General features: G+C 52.8%; 7 protein-coding genes across 7 annotated transcripts; 4 read left to right on the top strand and 3 right to left on the bottom strand.

Annotated features, from left to right (window-relative positions):
• Positions 1 to 1,192: 1,192 nt before the first annotated feature.
• IWZ02DRAFT_373969 (Alpha/Beta hydrolase protein) lies at positions 1,193 to 2,974 on the bottom strand (the record flags this gene model as incomplete). Its single annotated transcript, XM_066764736.1, has 2 exons — positions 1,193 to 1,592; positions 1,662 to 2,974. 2 exons carry the CDS (start codon positions 2,972 to 2,974, stop codon positions 1,193 to 1,195), a joined length of 1,713 nt encoding a protein of 570 aa, XP_066624621.1.
• Positions 2,975 to 3,338: 364 nt separating this feature from the next.
• IWZ02DRAFT_489041 (uncharacterized protein) lies at positions 3,339 to 4,626 on the bottom strand (the record flags this gene model as incomplete). Its single annotated transcript, XM_066769525.1, has 4 exons — positions 3,339 to 3,697; positions 3,745 to 4,218; positions 4,283 to 4,391; positions 4,480 to 4,626. The coding sequence occupies 4 exons, from the start codon at positions 4,624 to 4,626 to the stop codon at positions 3,339 to 3,341; spliced, it is 1,089 nt and encodes a 362-aa protein (XP_066624620.1).
• A 296-nt stretch (positions 4,627 to 4,922) lies between these two features.
• IWZ02DRAFT_446802 (Intradiol ring-cleavage dioxygenase) lies at positions 4,923 to 6,218 on the top strand. Its single transcript, XM_066767248.1, has 3 exons — positions 4,923 to 5,351; positions 5,400 to 5,764; positions 5,815 to 6,218. The coding sequence occupies exons 1-3, from the start codon at positions 5,098 to 5,100 to the stop codon at positions 6,084 to 6,086; spliced, it is 891 nt and encodes a 296-aa protein (XP_066624619.1). The 5' UTR covers positions 4,923 to 5,097; the 3' UTR covers positions 6,087 to 6,218.
• A 552-nt stretch (positions 6,219 to 6,770) lies between these two features.
• Positions 6,771 to 7,445, top strand: IWZ02DRAFT_516094 (putative 4-carboxymuconolactone decarboxylase; the record flags this gene model as incomplete). The annotated part of the gene is made up of 1 exon (XM_066770670.1): positions 6,771 to 7,445. One exon carries the CDS (start codon positions 6,771 to 6,773, stop codon positions 7,371 to 7,373), a length of 603 nt encoding a protein of 200 aa, XP_066624618.1. The 3' UTR covers positions 7,374 to 7,445.
• A 1,823-nt stretch (positions 7,446 to 9,268) lies between these two features.
• Positions 9,269 to 11,113, bottom strand: IWZ02DRAFT_489038 (major facilitator superfamily domain-containing protein; the record flags this gene model as incomplete). Its single annotated transcript, XM_066769524.1, has 3 exons — positions 9,269 to 9,541; positions 9,593 to 9,921; positions 9,970 to 11,113. The coding sequence occupies 3 exons, from the start codon at positions 11,111 to 11,113 to the stop codon at positions 9,269 to 9,271; spliced, it is 1,746 nt and encodes a 581-aa protein (XP_066624617.1).
• IWZ02DRAFT_208324 (uncharacterized protein) lies at positions 10,922 to 12,137 on the top strand. The gene has a single exon (XM_066762668.1). The coding sequence runs from the start codon at positions 11,300 to 11,302 to the stop codon at positions 11,984 to 11,986; it is 687 nt and encodes a 228-aa protein (XP_066624616.1). The 5' UTR covers positions 10,922 to 11,299; the 3' UTR covers positions 11,987 to 12,137.
• Positions 12,138 to 13,116, top strand: IWZ02DRAFT_208289 (uncharacterized protein). The gene has a single exon (XM_066762667.1). It carries the CDS (start codon positions 12,289 to 12,291, stop codon positions 12,910 to 12,912), a length of 624 nt encoding a protein of 207 aa, XP_066624615.1. The 5' UTR covers positions 12,138 to 12,288; the 3' UTR covers positions 12,913 to 13,116.
• The last annotated feature ends 3,675 nt before the right edge of the window (positions 13,117 to 16,791 follow it).

Here is a 16,791-nt window from a genome sequence, read left to right as displayed (position 1 = left end):
GGCAGACGAGTCCTGTCCCCCGTATGGTACCATTCCGCCATGGTGTCGCAAGGCTTCTCAAGATAATGTGCTCGGTCTTCTCGGCCGCAGGCGTCTGCCTCGACGCAGGCAAGATGCGTCGTTGGTTGCAGATGCAGTGCATTGTCTGCCTGGTGGAGTTGAAGTCTGAAGGATTGTCTTGCATCGCGATGCTTAGCCAGCATTCTCAGACATCAACTGATCCGGCGAAATGATCAGTGGGGTCTGTCGCTCAAGACCGGGGAGTCCACCAAAAGAAGGTTGCAGTCGCGCCCGTCCTCGAACAGTGCCGGACTTCCAAGCAGTGCCACGTCTACGGCAGTAGCAGCGTTGGGTCCATGTTCGAGATCCAAGCCTGCAGAACTGCTGCTGCGTCGCCGCAATTTCTCGGAGCGAACAGAGAGATTTAGCAAGGTTTTTAAGTCAGCAAGTTCTGACTTTGGGGCTGTCCTGGAAGGGCAGTGTGCGCGGGCTCTTCAGTTATCTGTTTGTACCGGATGCCAAACCTCTCTAATCCACTGCCTGGGACATTGCTCCAATCAGGGCGAGCCCCACCGACAAAGGCGCGAGTCCGACGCGAATTCATACTGGGCGGGTGACTTCGCTTCATGACTCGCGTCGTCCATGGGCATACGTAAATCTTTTGCTTACCCCTTCACAATCTTGGGACCGCAAAGTACCAGCGGTTGATCCTCATTAACGTGCGCAGCACAGGGCGAATGGGTTATGCTGGGGTAAAAAAGGAAAAGACTTGATGGGCCAGCGTCGACGTCCTCACCGGTGCTGTCCCGCAAGGCCGCATGCCGCAACAACCTGCTGGCTCAGCAGCCACGGACAGGCCGATTTCGATTCCGGCGAAGGGGCAACATTCGGCAGTCTGGAAGCAGTGGAGCAATAGAGAATGACGACGTGGGTGGCACTGCTGGTGGAGATGATTAGAGACAACGAGGAGGCGGCGCAGACAAGTGTCGGGGGTCGTTCCGCCCGCTGCAACAGTGAGGATGAAGGGGAAAACTCTAAGCGAGCTTTCGGTTAATCCTGCTGAAGGGTGTGGGTCTCTTGTGATTGGATGCTCTCCAGCCTACAGTACGACTTCATCGTCGCAAAGCGTCATCATCTATCAATTGATGCTACTAACGTCGAAGCCAACTCCGCCTCGGTCTTGCACCTTCACCTAGCCTTCCCGCACCTTTTCCAAAAATTCTGTCACATACTGAGCCACCATGTCTGGCTTCTCTACCATGGGCAAATGGCCCGCCTGCTCAACCTCATAGTAGACGCCCTTTCCACCACCGTACGTCTCGGCCATCTTGCGCATGCCCTTAGGCACAGCGCCGTCGCACGCGCCAGCCAGGAATGCGCCGGGTACCTGGCTGCCCTTCATCTCCTCAGCGACGTCGTAGGCGTGCAGGGCGCGCACCACCTTCTTGAAGCCCTCGAGGCTGTTGGTTGCGACGCCGCGCTTGACCTCCTCGATACGACTCTCAATCTCTCCCTTGTCGTACGATTCGTTAACGAACCAACGTCTGACCGTCTCCTCAGCAAGGTTCTCGCCAATGACCTTGTCCGACTCGCTCTCCGCCGACACGCCGCCCACACTCGTCCATCGCCATGGCTCTCGAATACCCGCTGCGCCGCCATACTCGGCCACCGTCGCGCCCTGTGCCTCGGCGACGCTCACCCGCTTGTCCCACGCAGCTGCGTTGGTGGCTGGAGCCGCGGCGTTGGTGTCGCAGGCGACAAAGGCGGCGACACGCGACGGGTGCTTGAGAGCGAAGTTGAGGACAGACACTCCACCAAGGGACACACCAATGGCAGCAGCTGCGCGCGGCACGCGGAGCGCGTCTAGGAGGTCGCGCATGTCGTCGGCCAGGACGTCAATCGTGATTGGTTGCGTTCCTGCCGCAGCGCCACGGCCGCGAGTGTGGTACCGCAGAATACGGTAGTTCTGGTTGGCGCGTTGAGAGAGGAAGGACGCCAGGAACGCGTCGTAGATGTGCCAATCGACCATTACCGACGTGGACAGGATGATGAGGGGCGCGTTGGGGCCGGGAGAGCCCTCGAGGCGGTATGGCAGGATGACACCGTCGCGGGTCGTAATGTACGACTCGATGGCTCCAGGAGTTGTGGGAGTAGCGGGAATCTCTTTCGTGAGGCCATCTGGCGACGTGAATGGAGCCACAGAGCCAGTCGTCAGCGAAGAGAGGTAGCGCGGCGCTGGGCCAAAGGTGTAGAAGAGATTGTAATCGCGCCTGGTGAAGCTGCCAAAGAACTCGGACTTCATCTTTGCCGTCCAGGTCGTGGCGGCGCAAGTCTTCAAGGCTTCTCCCTCGACGCTCTTCTGGCTGTCGAACTCGTGCAGTGCCACGTATTCGACCTCTTTGATTTCATCCTGGGGGCTCAATGGCTTGACCACCGTAGACGACTTGAACCGCCTTGTCTGGCGCCATCCGGGGACCTTGGTGAGCAGGGGAATATGCTCTTCATTGTACCACTTGTTGAACTCGTCGGCATCAGCACCGGGCTTGAGCGTGATAATGGCGCTTAGCAAGAACGGGAGTTCTCGGCCTTCGCTCTGTATCTCCGCCGAGCTCTTGTACCCCTCCTTCTTAGCCTCGTAAATCAGGTCGTATGACTTTCGGTTGACGTCAATCTTCTTCATGGTGGCCACCTCGCGCTCGCTCTTCAGCGGCGGCCCGCGCAGAGACAGGTAGGACTCGGTGTTTAGCTGGTTCAAGTCATCCACATCGTACATGGCCAGCCACTCCGGCTGCTCCTTGCTGCCATGGCTGTCTGCTGCCAGGTCAGTGGCCCGGTAGCGGAAGCCGGTGCGAAAGTAGGGAATGCGAAGGCGGATGGGGCCATGCTCGTTGTTGTACCAGTCGTGGAATTGGTCGGGGGAGAGGTCATCGTGAGGATTCATGGTAACATACAAGATGCCGGGAGTGGGAGCCATGATGGGCGGCGGGATATTGAAAGTGAACAATTGGCGATGAATGAGCAAAGGGATCTCAGCAGGCTCGAAGAAGGAGACTTGAGGACGATGAGAGGCATGGATGGCAATGCAGTTGCAAAATCACGTCCATCGCAACCGAGACAGCAAGCTTACGTCTTCACGGGCTCTAGGCAAGAGGCCCCGCGGCGGCTGGCCGGCAGAGGGGTCGGTTGTCAGGGTCTCCGCCACGAAGCGGGTGTGCATTCAGCCGCCGCACCGCCACGGCACTAGCTCTGATGTTGCTTCACGGCACTCTTGTTTCACCTTCATCTGATACACAACTAACAAATCTTCAATCGTATTCGTCTTTCCGACTTGCATCCTTTCAATCGTACCATATGGCATTCATTCCAAACCCAGGCTCCGTAACTTCGCACCTCGCGACTCGCCCTAGCCATCCCTCGGTCCAGCGATAGATTTCGATGAAGCCAACCGTGTCATCGGTGATGGCGAGGTATTCGTCCGTCCACGGGCACGGCGCAACGGCGTTCGAGTGACCTCCGCTAGACGACGTGGGATTCAGCAGTAGCTGTCTCTCAATGTGGCCATTCTTGGACAAGCTGAAGGCGCTAATGTAGCCTGGCACTCCAATCGTGTTGGAGCGGGTTGTCGCAAAAAGCGTGTTGGCGCTTTGGGTGAGGAAGACTACGTCGCCACGGAAGTTCTTGATGTTGTATTTCAGACCTGAAATTGTGAGCTGAAGACAACTTTTGGGAATCCGTCGAGCTTACCTGGCGGGATGAGCGGCCACGTGCGCTGCGTAAACACGGGCAAATGAGTTTGCTGGTCAATGACGTACTCGGCGACGTTGTTGCCAGCCTCCATCAGAGCGTAGAGATAGTTGCCGCTAGGGTGCATTTCAACCCACCGCGGATGGTCTCCGGGGTCGGGAGCATCCAAAGAGCCTACCAAGGTCAATTGGCCTGTCTCAGGGTCTTTCTTGTGAGTCCAGATTTTGTTGGCGCGCAAGTCAGCCGAATACAAGTGTGTCTCGGTAGGGTCAAAGACCATGCCATGGATGCCCGTTTTTGGTTCGTACTCGTAGTTTTGAACATTTTCCTTGAGCGCGCCTTCTTCATTGACTGAGAAGACGTTGCCGAAGCCGGCGTAGTCGTAAAAGGGATTTCCGTAGACGTTGTATGGTAGCCTCTGTGCTGCAAGAACAAAGATGGCGCGGGTATTGGTTTCGTTGTTGGCAGCAAGCGCTGTCCAAGAAAGAGGCAACTGATCAGGCGACGAAGAGGAGAAGTTGTTTGTGGGTAAACGTACGATGACCGGCAATGGGATGGGAAGCACTTTGGACAATTTCGGTCGGACTCTTAACCGTGTAGCTGGACCAGGTCTTCATGGAAGCACCGTAGATTTGCTTCCTGTCGTGCTGATTTCCAAAAAGGGCACATCAGGGACCGAGACACGATGAGATCAGGAGAGAGAGAATTGCTGGGGCCAGCAGGGCGGGGACTTACGCTGAACGTCATCCAGGAGATCGGTTCATGGTGCGGGATTTCGGAGCGCTTGAGCAGCTTCAGGGTCAAGGCTTCGTCGTCGAATTCAAAGGTGAAGATGGCTCCAGGGCGGGTCCAGGTCCCGACCATCAGGTGATGTTTTGGCATCTTCTTGGCTCTGGCTGGTGGAACTGAGAGGGCGTTATGGAGGAAGCGTGAGATTCGCATGGGCAGGAGAAGGCTCCCTGATGGGCAAAAGAGCATGGCATCACATCGTGTACTGTAGGCCAGCGTGGCGGCGCCGCAGCATCTGGGGCCTGGAAGAGAACTTATCCCGGCCACGGGAGCTGCCATCGGTTGTTGGTGCAGCCAATGGCAGGCGCGACGTTGTCGAGTCCGGTCCGGGGGCGACCGCGGGGCAGCAGAGTGCGGGGCGGTGCCGGCTCCCGGGAACCGCACCGGCAACCTAACCTCCAGCCTCTGTTGAACCATCAGCCGACCCATTTGCCGTTGGCTAGCCACGCTCCTCCTGCCCTCTGTATAAGATCCTTTGGTCGTCAAGATGGCTCCAGCTCTACCACCGCCTCCTGTCCTCCCACACATTGTCAATTGCACATTTCTACCACCTCCACCGTCATAATGCCTTCGCCGCAGGACCGCTTCGACCCCAACTTCACCAGCAATGTCATCAACGCCATTGGTCCTGCCTGCCCGCCTAGGGCCAGGTTTGTCCTGGGCGCTATGATCAAGCACATCCACGACTTTGCTCGCGAAGTCGAGCTGACCAACGAGGAGTGGATGGCTGGTGTGGCATTCGTCAACGCATGCGGACAGATCAGCGACGAGAAGAGGAACGAGACGCACCGTATCTGCGACGTCATCGGTCTTGAATCGTAAGAAAAATCACCAATCAACCTCCGAAAAATTTTGACTTGGTTCAGGCTGGTCGACGAAATCGCAAACAAGCACATCTCGGAAACGGGCGAGACCCCTACCTCCTCCACCATCCTCGGCCCTTTCTGGAGCCCTCGCGCCCCCTTCCGTGAGAACGGCGGCAGCATCATCGACTGCCCTCACAACGGCCACGTCGCTCTGATGCATGGTCGCGTCATCGACCTTGACACCAAGAAGCCTATCTCCAACGCCATTGTCGACATCTGGCAAGCAAGCTCAAACGGCAAATACGACTTCCAAGACCCCGAGGGCCAGACGGACATGAATCTTCGCGGAAAGTTTAGGACAAACGAGAACGGCGAATATCACTACTACTGCCTGAAGCCTACGGCATACTCGCTTCCCACTGACGGTAAGCTCCAAACTCGAGCTGGAAGTATGGACAATCGCTGATCTCTAAAGGCCCCGCTGGTGTTCTCCTCCGCCTCTTCGACCGCAGCCCCTGGAGGCCCGCACACATCCACTTGATGGTCAGCCACCCCGACTACAAGCCCGTCGTCACTCAGCTCTACCCCGACGACGACCCGCACTTGGTCGACGACTCAGTGTTCGCGGTCAAGGACGATCTCGTCGTCTCCTTCAAGCCACGCCAGAACGACCCCAAGGCCGAGCTGGACCTCGAGTACAATGTCACGCTGGCACCAAAGGACCCGCAAAGTAAGTCGCAATTGTAAACATGGAAGCATTGTGAAGGTTTGCGAAGTTGGGCGTTTTTTTGGATCTGTGAATATTCTCTTGGGATAGGTCTTTTGTATGCACGCGCCGCATGTAGCGCTTTGAATGAATTAGCCATGATCAACTGCAACTGCACCATTGCTTTCAATTCCTACAACTTGGTTGGTTGAATGATTTTGCCAGGGGGCAATCAAGGGCAGCAGATCGATGCGAAGGCACATGCCCTGGCCAGATTGTCTGGAAAAGCCTTTTGCCGCGCACAGGTGCCGCGATTTGAGCCTCTGCGCGGACCCTTGCCGCCGCAATGGTGTCCCTGCAGCGTGCCATGGGTGCCCCGCAGTGAGTGCCCCGCCCTGGGATCGTTGATAAAAAGTTGAGAGCTGCAGTGCTGCCGTTCGAAGAATTCGAGCACACGACAAACGACGACAAGATTGAATAAATCAAAGACCCCCAAAATTCTTCTGGATGCTCAATTGAAGCAGCGCCAGCTTCTTTCGGCGACAAGTAACCCCTCCACCTCACCGTCTGCTGTGAGACGAAACTAACTCTTCTCATTGCTGAACGGCAGAGCGCTTCGATCAACCATTAGCCATTCAAACCGACTCAAAGCCTCTTCGTACTCCTTCCTCTCCTCCATTCCAAACCAAAGCACAAGACCAATCACAACCACAAAACGAACCACCATGCGCCTGCCATACGCGCCCTCGACGCCTCCTCCCTCCTCGCCCGCCTCGACGCAAGAAACCTACGCCCGCATCGCCGAGCGGCGCCACCCAAGGCCGCTGATCCCGCTCGACCTGGCGCTGCTGCACTCGCCGCCGCTGGCCGACGGCTGGAACCACTTCCTCGGCGCCATCCGCAGCGCGACGACGCTGTCGGACGCGCACCTCGAGCTGGCGGTGGCGCGCGTGGGCGCGCTGACGGGGGCCGTGTGGGAGTGGCGGGCGCACGCGCGGCTGGCGGCGCTGGCGGGCGTGCGGAGGGCGGCGCTGGAGTGGGTTTTGAAGGGCGAAGGGGTGGACGGGTTGGGTGGGGAGGTGGTCGAGGGGTTGGGCGAGACGGAGAGGGCGATACTCGCGTTTACGGATGAGGTTGTGAGGGTTGGGGGTGGGAGGGGCGTGAGTGATGTGGTTTGGGATGCGCTGAGGAGTCGTTTTGATGAGAGGCAGTGTGTTGAGTTGACCGTGGCGGTGAGCGCGTATTGTTGTGTCAGTCGTGTGTTGTTGACGCTGGATGTGGGTGAGTGTAATGGACAGCCGATGGAGGTGCCGGCGGAGGCGACCTAAAAGAGGTGTGATTTAGAAGATGCCATGGTTGCAGCTAGGAATAGCTTCTTTCTGAAAGGGTTGAGTGGTCCTTGGTATGTGTCAGCTTGGTGTAGGTAGGCGTCAGTCTTTGAACTGGTGCTCAGGGTCCTTGACTTGAGAGATTCATATCAAGCATGGCCTCGGATTAAAGACAAGGACCGGTTGCCATGTTCTAGAGTGTTGTCGAGGGAAGTCTCCTTGGTCAACCGGGAGAGTTGAGTCATGGCTTTTCGTCAAAGATCTAACTGCCCATGAACTGCCATCAGTCTTGAGCACGGGATGATTAATCAACTTCAATGGAGCATGAGACCTCCTGCCACACGAGGACTGCGGCTGCATGTGGACCTTTCAACCTGCCTGCTTTTCAGCATTATTTTCTCAGCCAAGATCTTTGCACATTGCCTCGTTGGCCGTCAAGTGGTTCCGCCCTGAAAGCCCTGGATCTTGGATGGCTTTAGCGGTCAGTGACGTGAACTAAACCGGACATGCGACGGTTCCGTGAAATCTGCGGCACAGCAGACAGTTCAGACGAGCCTTGAGATCATGTCATGATTTGTGGGAGATGCATAAGCGATGTCGGGCAAAGCTGCCGGGAGGATGGATGCCGACTAGCCGCCATACATGTCGTTGAACATCGGGAACATTGCTGGTGGCACCGATGTCGATTCGATGAAGAAGACCAATGATTCCAGGCGCTCTACTCGAGTTGCTGGACAATGATGATTGTGTGTCGGACTTGTGGCGTTGTTTTCCTTGAGACAATTCCGAAGTCGATGTCAACAGAAATCAGCCGGAGACACAGTGCGCAGAGGTCAGCAGTCAGATTTTTGGACTGCCTGGACGAGAAAGTCGTTCGGCTCCGTGGCCAGGGCAGTCTTCTCGCGGCAACTGCCGCCAGTTACCCCTTCCAAGGTTGCACCAACGCCTCCCACTCCCTCTTCCGCTCTCTCACCACCTTCCAACTCATCTGGCCCAGACGGGACTTCCTCGCCGTTCCCAATCTTGAAGTAAATCTCTCCTGTCGACAATATCTTGACAAGGAAGGAAACTTTTCGATCCCCCTCACCGCTCAACCCGTCGGCCAACTCGTATCACCGGCGGCCTCGCGCGTAGAGGTACCGGGGCGGTTCTAGTCCCGCCGACTGCGGCGTTTCGGCGCAAAATCCCACGAGCGCAACGGCCAAAGTGCCCCGTCCGAACCGTCACACGATCCGAATTGACGCCGTACTGGGCCTTCCGGCAAAATCAGCAGGAAAAATGTCGTGAGCGGCTTTGGTACCGGCATGTCGTGGCCATCCGGGGCGGTCTTGGCAGCCGGTTTGGGGAGGACCACCGCGCACACTCCCCCACGGGGCTGGCCTGCCCCCCCCAAATTTCCCCATAGAGCTTCGTCACCTACGGACTCCGGCAACCTCGTGAGTAATGACGTCTCGCGGCATCCTGATTTGGGGAATCCGTCCATGGGATACTGATTCCGCATGCGCGCTCGGGCGTTTCCCCTGCAGAATACTAAAGACTGGCGGACAGCTGCTTCGGGCGCGCACGCGTGGTGTGAGATGTCACGTCCACCTGGCCATTGTCCTGCTGTTCAAAATTTCTGAATAAGTTGCTATGCTTTTGGAGGTGAGTGTCTTTTTTGGATTCTTCTTCCCACCCAACTGTAACTTCTCAAAAGAAGCCCCTTTTGTACAAATGCGTACAATGCGACATATAACTCATCAAATCCAAACGCGATGCTGAATGCTTTCCAGCCAGCCCTTCCGAAGATTCGCTCCAAAATTCATCTGACAAAAGAAAACGGGCGACTGCGCCGCGAAACGCCTCGCCAACAAATCAAAACTTGATCAACTTCTCCAACGTCGTGGCCTGCACCTTTAGTGCTGCGGGATCGATAACTCAGCGCCCGCCTTCTCGTCCTCAATCTCGCTGACTTCCTCCTCAGACGACTCGTCGTCTGCAGCAGTGCTCTGTGCAAGCTTGGACCTGGCGCGAATGGCAGGGCCGTACTTGTACACGACGAAGGGGATGAACGTCAACAGGACGGCAACGAGCGAGAGCAAGAGACCAGCCCACTGGGAGCCCAGGTTGTGGAAGAACTGAGATCCGAACAGTGGCGACACGGCAGCAAGAGTATTACGCATGAGACCCTACAAAAGTCAGCAAGGGAGCCACGAACCGGAAAATGTGGCTCAGCTTACCTGTCCAGCGATGGCAGATGACGAGTTGGTGCCGTAGCAGTCGGCAGTGAACGAGTAGCACGACTCAAAGATGAAGAAGATGCCAATGGCAATCAGTGCCAGGCCAACGACAGGTCCCATCCAATGGACGAACGCGTACTGAGTGTACGTGTAGATGAAGAGACCGATCGGAAGGAAGGGAGCGCCAAAGAGGGCACCGAACAGACGGGCCTCGGGCTCGACATTGCCGTTGTTTGCCCTGACGAGACCCTCGTACCTCTTGATCTGGAAGAAGTTGGCGCCGTAGCCAATGGTAGTACCAAGGCAAAGCGAGATGTACGGGAGACCAGCTGTGCATCGTTAGAGGGCATCATCAAAACGTGAGTGGAGAAACTTACCAACACCCTCGCTCCATCCGTGGTGCTCTTGGAAGGTGATTGGAATGACCGACAAGAACAGGAAGGTCAAGAACCAAGCGAATGAAATCCAGAGACCGAAGGCCAAGACGACACCCTCAGATGCCAACATCTTGACGGCCTTGACCGAGGAAGCATTGAGCATCTGCTTGATGTCCTTGGCGATAAGTTCCTGCTCCGCCTTGTAGCGCTGGTCGTTGGTCGTAGCGCGAAGCTGCTTCGCGCGCTTTGCGAGTGTGACGCCGCCACGAGTCTCCCGGAAGAAAATGACGAGGACGATGAGGAGAGGAACACAGGATAGACCCTGAATACCCTCAACCCAGCGCCAGCCAATGGTCTCGTCGATGAATCCGGCGTAGATGGGGGCAGCGACCGTGCCGAGAATCGCGACGTAGGAGAAGAGGGCCATGGCGCGCGAGCGCTCCCTAGGCTCAAACATGTCGTCAAAGGTACCACCGACGAGGATGGTGCCAACGCAACCAAAGAGACCCAAGAAGGCACGCATGACGAGAATCGTTCCAATGTTCTTGCCGAGCGCAAGACCGATGAAGGTGATGCAGAAGCAGCAGTAAGCTCCAACGTAGATGACCTTGCGACCAACCAGCTCACAGAACGGAGCCAGGAACATGGGGGACATGGCGCAGACAAAGTTGAAGAAGAACAGACCCAACTGGCCAAGCTCAGACGAGACACCGAAATCCGAGCACATGCTGCTGATACCGGAACTGTACGCCGTCGTCGCCAGACCAATCGTTAATGTCATGAGACACAGCAGCCATGACATGAACCACTTCTTCGCGTTGGGCCAGTTGAACGGATTCTCCTTGTCGCCAGGCGCAAACTTGAGGAGGATGAACTCTTCGCCATCCTTGTGGACAATTTCGGTGTTGGTAAGAGGCATGTCGCATTCCACCTCTTTCAGGGGACCATGGTCGGACCCCGTGGTCGCCTCCGCGTTGACGGCCTGGAGGTAGACACCGCCAGCGACGCGGCCCTTGACTTTCCCGTGGCCCTTGGTTGCCGGCATTCCGTTGTCGCTCGAGGTCTGAGAGGAGTCGGCGTTGTGTTGCTCCACCCAGGACACTTCGTTGCCGTTGTTTGGTTCGGCCTTGTTCTGAGGCGCCATGGTATTAATATTGAACGAGATGGGCCTTGAGGGGAATGTTATCAGACGATCCAAGAGGGGGAGTCCTGGGAGGAAGAAAATATATAAGGTGAGGGCGGATACCAATGGAGGCGAGCTTTCTCAGCTCTCCCGACTTTTGCGAGCGGGCATCAAACTCGACAGCCATGGCCATGGTCAGGTCCCCCGATGACGTCCCAGCTTCGAGTGGCAGTCGGAAGGTCACTGCCAACCGGGGCGGCAACGGCGTTCGATGTATCCACCACCGCGGGCGCGAATCTGGCCACTGCGGATGCTTCTCGGGAAGCATTGGCTGACGCCGGATGGAAGGTGGAGCGAGGACTCGGCACCGACAAATCCGGTGGGCCTTTTACACCTGGCCGCCGCGATGTTGCCGAAGCCCAAGCACCCTTCTCAGCACCTTTACGCTTATGTCAGCCGTCTATGTCTGAGCATTTCATGCTGATCAGACGATCCGACAACCAGATCTTGAGGGCGGCAGCACCCGAACCCAGTCCTGGGAGCCGTAATTGTTGCAAGGAGAGACGGAGAGTTCCAAGGCCAGAAGACCTCAGAGTCCAGAATTCTCAGGCCGATTTCACAAAGGTAGCCAAGGACGACACCTGTTTCCCACTTTCATTAAAAGACTCTCTGTCATCGGCTAACGCCTTCTGTCGTTGGAACCACGCCGCTCCTGGAACGTGCCAAGGCAGAACACGCTGTGGGCCTACCAAAAAAGACGCCTTCCGCCGTGCCGCTGCTCTGCAGTTGCTGCGTCTCTCGCTCCTTGTTCCAGACGTTGCTACGGCAAACGCCTTGCCCTTTCGTGGTTTTACACCACGACCTTATCATGATCTTCTCACGACTCTAGCGTGATGGAACAGTCGAGGCCGCCGACATGCATTCAGCAAGAACTTGTCATCGTTCAGAATGCGATGCCGGTCGGCATGGACAGCTCCGCCACGCTCCCCGGAGTCCCAGATGTCCAAGTATAGCTTCCGCCCGGCGGCTGCTTAGGAATATTCACGGTCACGACGTCTCTTGGAGACGAAGCTTTCGCTCTCGACTGTTCTCCGGCCCCGTTGTGGAGGTGCGGAAGCGCAAAGGCAGCAATCTAAACGCCCGCTCTCCTACCATGTCACTTTTCGCACAGTGCTGTAGGGGTCTTTGGTGGGCTGATGGGGCGTGCCCACCAAGCGACTCCGGACGTACTGCCTGACGCTGTGCTCGCGACGCCCATGGGGAGCCCACAGCAACTCCTCATTTCCTCCATGTTTTCCACATATCTCCTTTTTTCCCCAGCCACACGGCGCAGCCTGGAGAAAAGCAAGGACAGAGTCTCGCGGTGCGGCGAGGAGACAAGCGACAACAGCTGTAAGCAACCGCTGTTTGTTGTCTTCGTATGCCAACACAGCCATTCGCCTTATAGTTACTGGACCGTGTGGTGGCAATCTCAGCCGACGCATCGACCGCGTGACGTCAGTCCGTCCCTCTTGGCCGAGTCTCTCTCTCAAAAAAACATGAGACGGCCGTCGACCGTCACCTCCGCGTCAGACAGGCAATTGCCAATACATATCAACCCCATTTTCATTTCTTTCGCTTCCCCGGAGAGGTTGCGCGCGAACTCACGTTGGGGGCTGCTTTGGCCTTTCTGCACGACAGACGGCGCCGCTCCTTTCTCGGCCACGGCCACGGCCACGTCGCAAGGTCACAAGGGTCGGAGTCGTCATCCTAAAATTCGAACAGGCCCGCAGCTGCGCACACCGCCGTTGAGGACACGAGACACTCAACATGTTGTGTGATCTTGCATGTCGACTCTTGATGCCCTTCGGCGGAGCTTCTCAAATTCTTCTTCCCCAAACGAGGGGTACCGCCCGCAAATGACTTCTCCACGATGGCACCATTTTCCGGAGTCAGTCGCCCATGGGGTTTGGAGACTATGCGCGTTCAAAACTCTGACTTGGACACGTGAGAGCGATTTCGCTGATGCACCTGCGGTGCGGCAGAGAATGAGATTCGCAGCGGTCAAACGACTCAAAACTGGGCCGCAACGTGCAAATTCACAGCAGGTAGGTTCTCCTGCAATTGCGTCCACTTTTGACGGCCTCGTCGATTTGCATCGGTCGGCAGAGGGCGGCACTATGATCGTGACGTGGTTTTGCCGAAAAGACGCCTTGTTACGAGACACTTGTCGGAATCGGAATTCCACATTAATTGTTACCAGTACCTTGGCAGTCTGTCAAGAGCTTTACGCCTCGTCTGGAGATCAGGGACAAAAATCGGACGTGTGCCTGGCCGCTTGCCACTTTTTTCCGGCCTCCGACGTCATGGGAACAAAAAATTCCCGTGCTCCCCGTGTCGTGTTTGTTTACTGAACCACGCAGCGACGAGCAACGGCGCCACATCCGTCGCCTTCTCAGCCTCTTACATAGGCCCCTACAGTGATCACCTACTTTCTATGCATTGGTAAGTCTAGGAACCACGTGGTAGGTGCCAGCGGATGTTTGTTCTTTGATCCTAGGTTTTGGCTCGTTCTGGCTTCGTCCCGTGCTCGCTCCTTGTATCTTTGCATGTTTGATTCATCTCCAATGAGAATTCTGCCCTATACATCACAAAATTTGTGTTTCTTCCCTGTTTGTCCTGTCGCTTCTTGGCCTTGGCGCTGAACGGAACTTCCCTGAGATTAAGAGAGGCGCTTCAATTCCTTGCCGAATCTTCAACTTCGACCATTAGTCCACTCGGACGACGACGGGTAGGTCAGAAATCGACCCCCCCTCGCCGAAAGAGAGATCCGGTCGAACTATCCACCTGGACTACCCCTACACGACACAGCACCGAGACACTTTCCTTATTGTACGAGACTCTTCAGCCGGGCATCCCTACACAAACATAGACGTACGCGGCACCCCCTGTAGATAGCTCTGTCTTGGATAGCCAATCGGCTCCAGCGAGACGTAAAACAATCAATCAATCAATCAATCAACTTCGACCATCACTGGAGCACTGGAAAATCGTCATCTCTCGAAATCGGAACGATTCCTGCTTCCAAGCCCATCAACGAGTCAGTTGCAGCTTCAAAGATGCACGTTCCTTAGTCATCGCTTCTGCTCGTTGCTCTGTACGAGGGTCAGGGTCAGGGACCACTGCAAAATTTTCAAGCCGCCACCTTGGCCGTCGACCTGTGTCGCGACTCTTCTTTAGTTTGGCCACCACTTCTTAGAAAAAGCCTGTGCGTCAATAAGTTGTTGCCATACATAAAATTTTTAAAAAATTAAAAATCACCATACCCGCTATAACTCTATAGCATAGGATCATACGTATATAACTAAAGTTAGAAAGTAAAAACCTACCCTCTAAAGTATTATACTATAAGTATACCTATACCTACCCCCTAGGGGGAGGCCCTACCTAAACTAGTTTCTCTTCTACTAGATAGCTATAACTATAAAATCTAGGATACCCCTATACTACCTAGCCTACTACCTACTTAACTTACTAATAAACCTAAGGAAATAGACTAGGATATCCCTATACTATCTAACTTACTACTAACTTAACTAGCTAATAAACCTAAGGAAATAGATTAGAATACTCCTATAAGCCCTATCCCCCTATTATCCCTACTACTTATTATACTAGGCCTAGTCTAGAAATAGTATACTAGGCTAAAGAGAACTATCCTAGTAGATACTTCTAAACCTAACCCTACCTACTAAGAAAAAAGAACTAGGGTTAGATTTTATCTAAACTTTAATACTACCTAGGAGGTAATTAATATAGCCCTCTCTTACATCCTATATATAATAAACCTTATATATAATATAAGTAAAAAGTAAAGACTCTATAACCTTAGTAACGTCCTATAGGATTATACTAAGATAGGTTATATAGGTAATACGTTATTAGTTCTTACTACTTAAGTTTACTCCCTTAAAAATACTACCTATACGCTAGGAGTAAAAGTTTACTAGCTATAAAAGCCGGTTATCCTTCCTATAACCCTAGCTAACCCTTTATACGTAACCTAAGCCTAGAAAGTAACTACTACTAGGAAACTATATACGATAACTCCCTACCTAAAGATAACTATAAAGCTAGCTACTACTCCCTAAAAGACCCTATAGGATATATAGGTTATTATCTAGAAGTAGAGTCCCTTCCTAGACTTTAACCCTCTTTCTATATAAAATAATATTAATAATACTTTTAAGAATATAGGCATATCTAGCCCTATTATGTTAATAGTAATATATATAGAGAAGGGTAATATCCTACTTACTAGCTTACCCTAGTACGACTCTAAATTCCTTACCTCCTATAAGGACCTCTTTACTTACCTATTCCTAGATACTATAGTCTAGGAGAACTAAACCTAGTATAAGGTTATTACCTATAGTATCCCTCTAGAAGACCTATGCCTACTTAATATTAGATAATTCATTATAGAAGAGGTCTATACCTTTAACCCTAGCCTTTCTATTATTAGAATACTATACTAGCTTACTTTAGCCGAAAGGAGGGCTACCTAGAAAGTAGGGTTAGTTATTATAGCCTTTTATATAGTAAAAGAAGTAGAGATAGCTATCTTAAAGCTATTCTACCTTATAGGAGTAAGTATAAGGGTTATAAAACTCCTTAGGATTACTCCTAATATGTAATATATAAAGTGTTAAGAATTTAGCTATAGCTCCTTAAGGTATTATAATAGGACTAAATGCTTACTATATACTAGCCCCTATATAATAGAGAAGCATAACTATAAATACTATATAAAGAGAGGTATAATATATACCTATATAGCACTAAAGTATAGTAACTATAATAGTACTTATTACTCCTAGGACCTAAACTATCCCTACTATCTAATAAAGACATCCCCCTAGTATATATATTAGGTAACCTTAAAGTTATATAAGTTAACTTAAACTAGAATGCCTAGGCTATAGAAGCGGTACTCTAGGATGCTCTCTAATTAGGTATCTACCTAATATTTATCTAGGAACTATAGACGATACTATAAGATAATATAGCTAATATATAATTAATCTCCTACCCCTCTATAATATAAATTCTTCTAACCTTCCTATAGGGCTTACGTCCTTAGATAATGCTCTACCTAAATAAATCCCTTACCTATATCTAGGTAAATCCTTACCCAGATATCTTTCCTAGCCCTAACTACCTTACTATAGATTTAACCTATAGAGAAGATACTATCTACGTAGTTAACATCTATAATAAGGCGGAATAAGGCACCCTATCCTCCCTATATATAATAGAAAGAGTTATTAAGTATAGCCCCCCTACTATGCTAATAATCTATATAGGGGACTTTAATGAATACTATCTAATATAGGACCTACTCTCCCCCTAATCTTATAAAGTAGAAGCTCTATATGAATAGATTAAGGAAAACCGCCTTAAACTCTAAAACTAACCTAGAGTAGGTACCTTCTTTTATATAGGGATAGAAAGGGAAACGGTTATTAACCTCTTCCTATATACTCTAATAGTTACTACTTAAGTAATTAACTAGTAGGTACGAGAGAACCCCCTATCTAACTATAATGCTATTCTCTTTACTATCGCGTACGACGAGTTTTAAGACATACTAATGCTACTACTATAGTTTAACATTAAAAAGGCTAACTAGGCCTAGTATAGGTAAATCGTCTAAGAAG

The sequence above is a fragment of the Phyllosticta citriasiana genome, assembly GCF_038021145.1.
Source record: "Phyllosticta citriasiana strain CBS 120426 chromosome Unknown IWZ02scaffold_4, whole genome shotgun sequence".
Taxonomy (NCBI): domain Eukaryota; kingdom Fungi; phylum Ascomycota; class Dothideomycetes; order Botryosphaeriales; family Phyllostictaceae; genus Phyllosticta; species Phyllosticta citriasiana.
The sequence above is the reverse complement of the archived record's forward strand: the minus strand, read 5'-3'. Positions and strand labels throughout refer to the sequence as shown.

Bases quoted from the DNA above. Each gene is read 5' to 3' on its own strand.
- IWZ02DRAFT_446802 (XM_066767248.1), top strand. From the start codon at position 5,098: ATGCCTTCGCCGCAGGACCGCTTCGACCCCAACTTCACCAGCAATGTC. The intron at 5,352-5,399 runs GTAAGAAAAATC...GACTTGGTTCAG, and splicing joins GACGTCATCGGTCTTGAATC to GCTGGTCGACGAAATCGCAA. The intron at 5,765-5,814 runs GTAAGCTCCAAA...TGATCTCTAAAG, and splicing joins ATACTCGCTTCCCACTGACG to GCCCCGCTGGTGTTCTCCTC.
- IWZ02DRAFT_208324 (XM_066762668.1), top strand. From the start codon at position 11,300: ATGACGTCCCAGCTTCGAGTGGCAGTCGGAAGGTCACTGCCAACCGGG.
- IWZ02DRAFT_208289 (XM_066762667.1), top strand. From the start codon at position 12,289: ATGGGGCGTGCCCACCAAGCGACTCCGGACGTACTGCCTGACGCTGTG.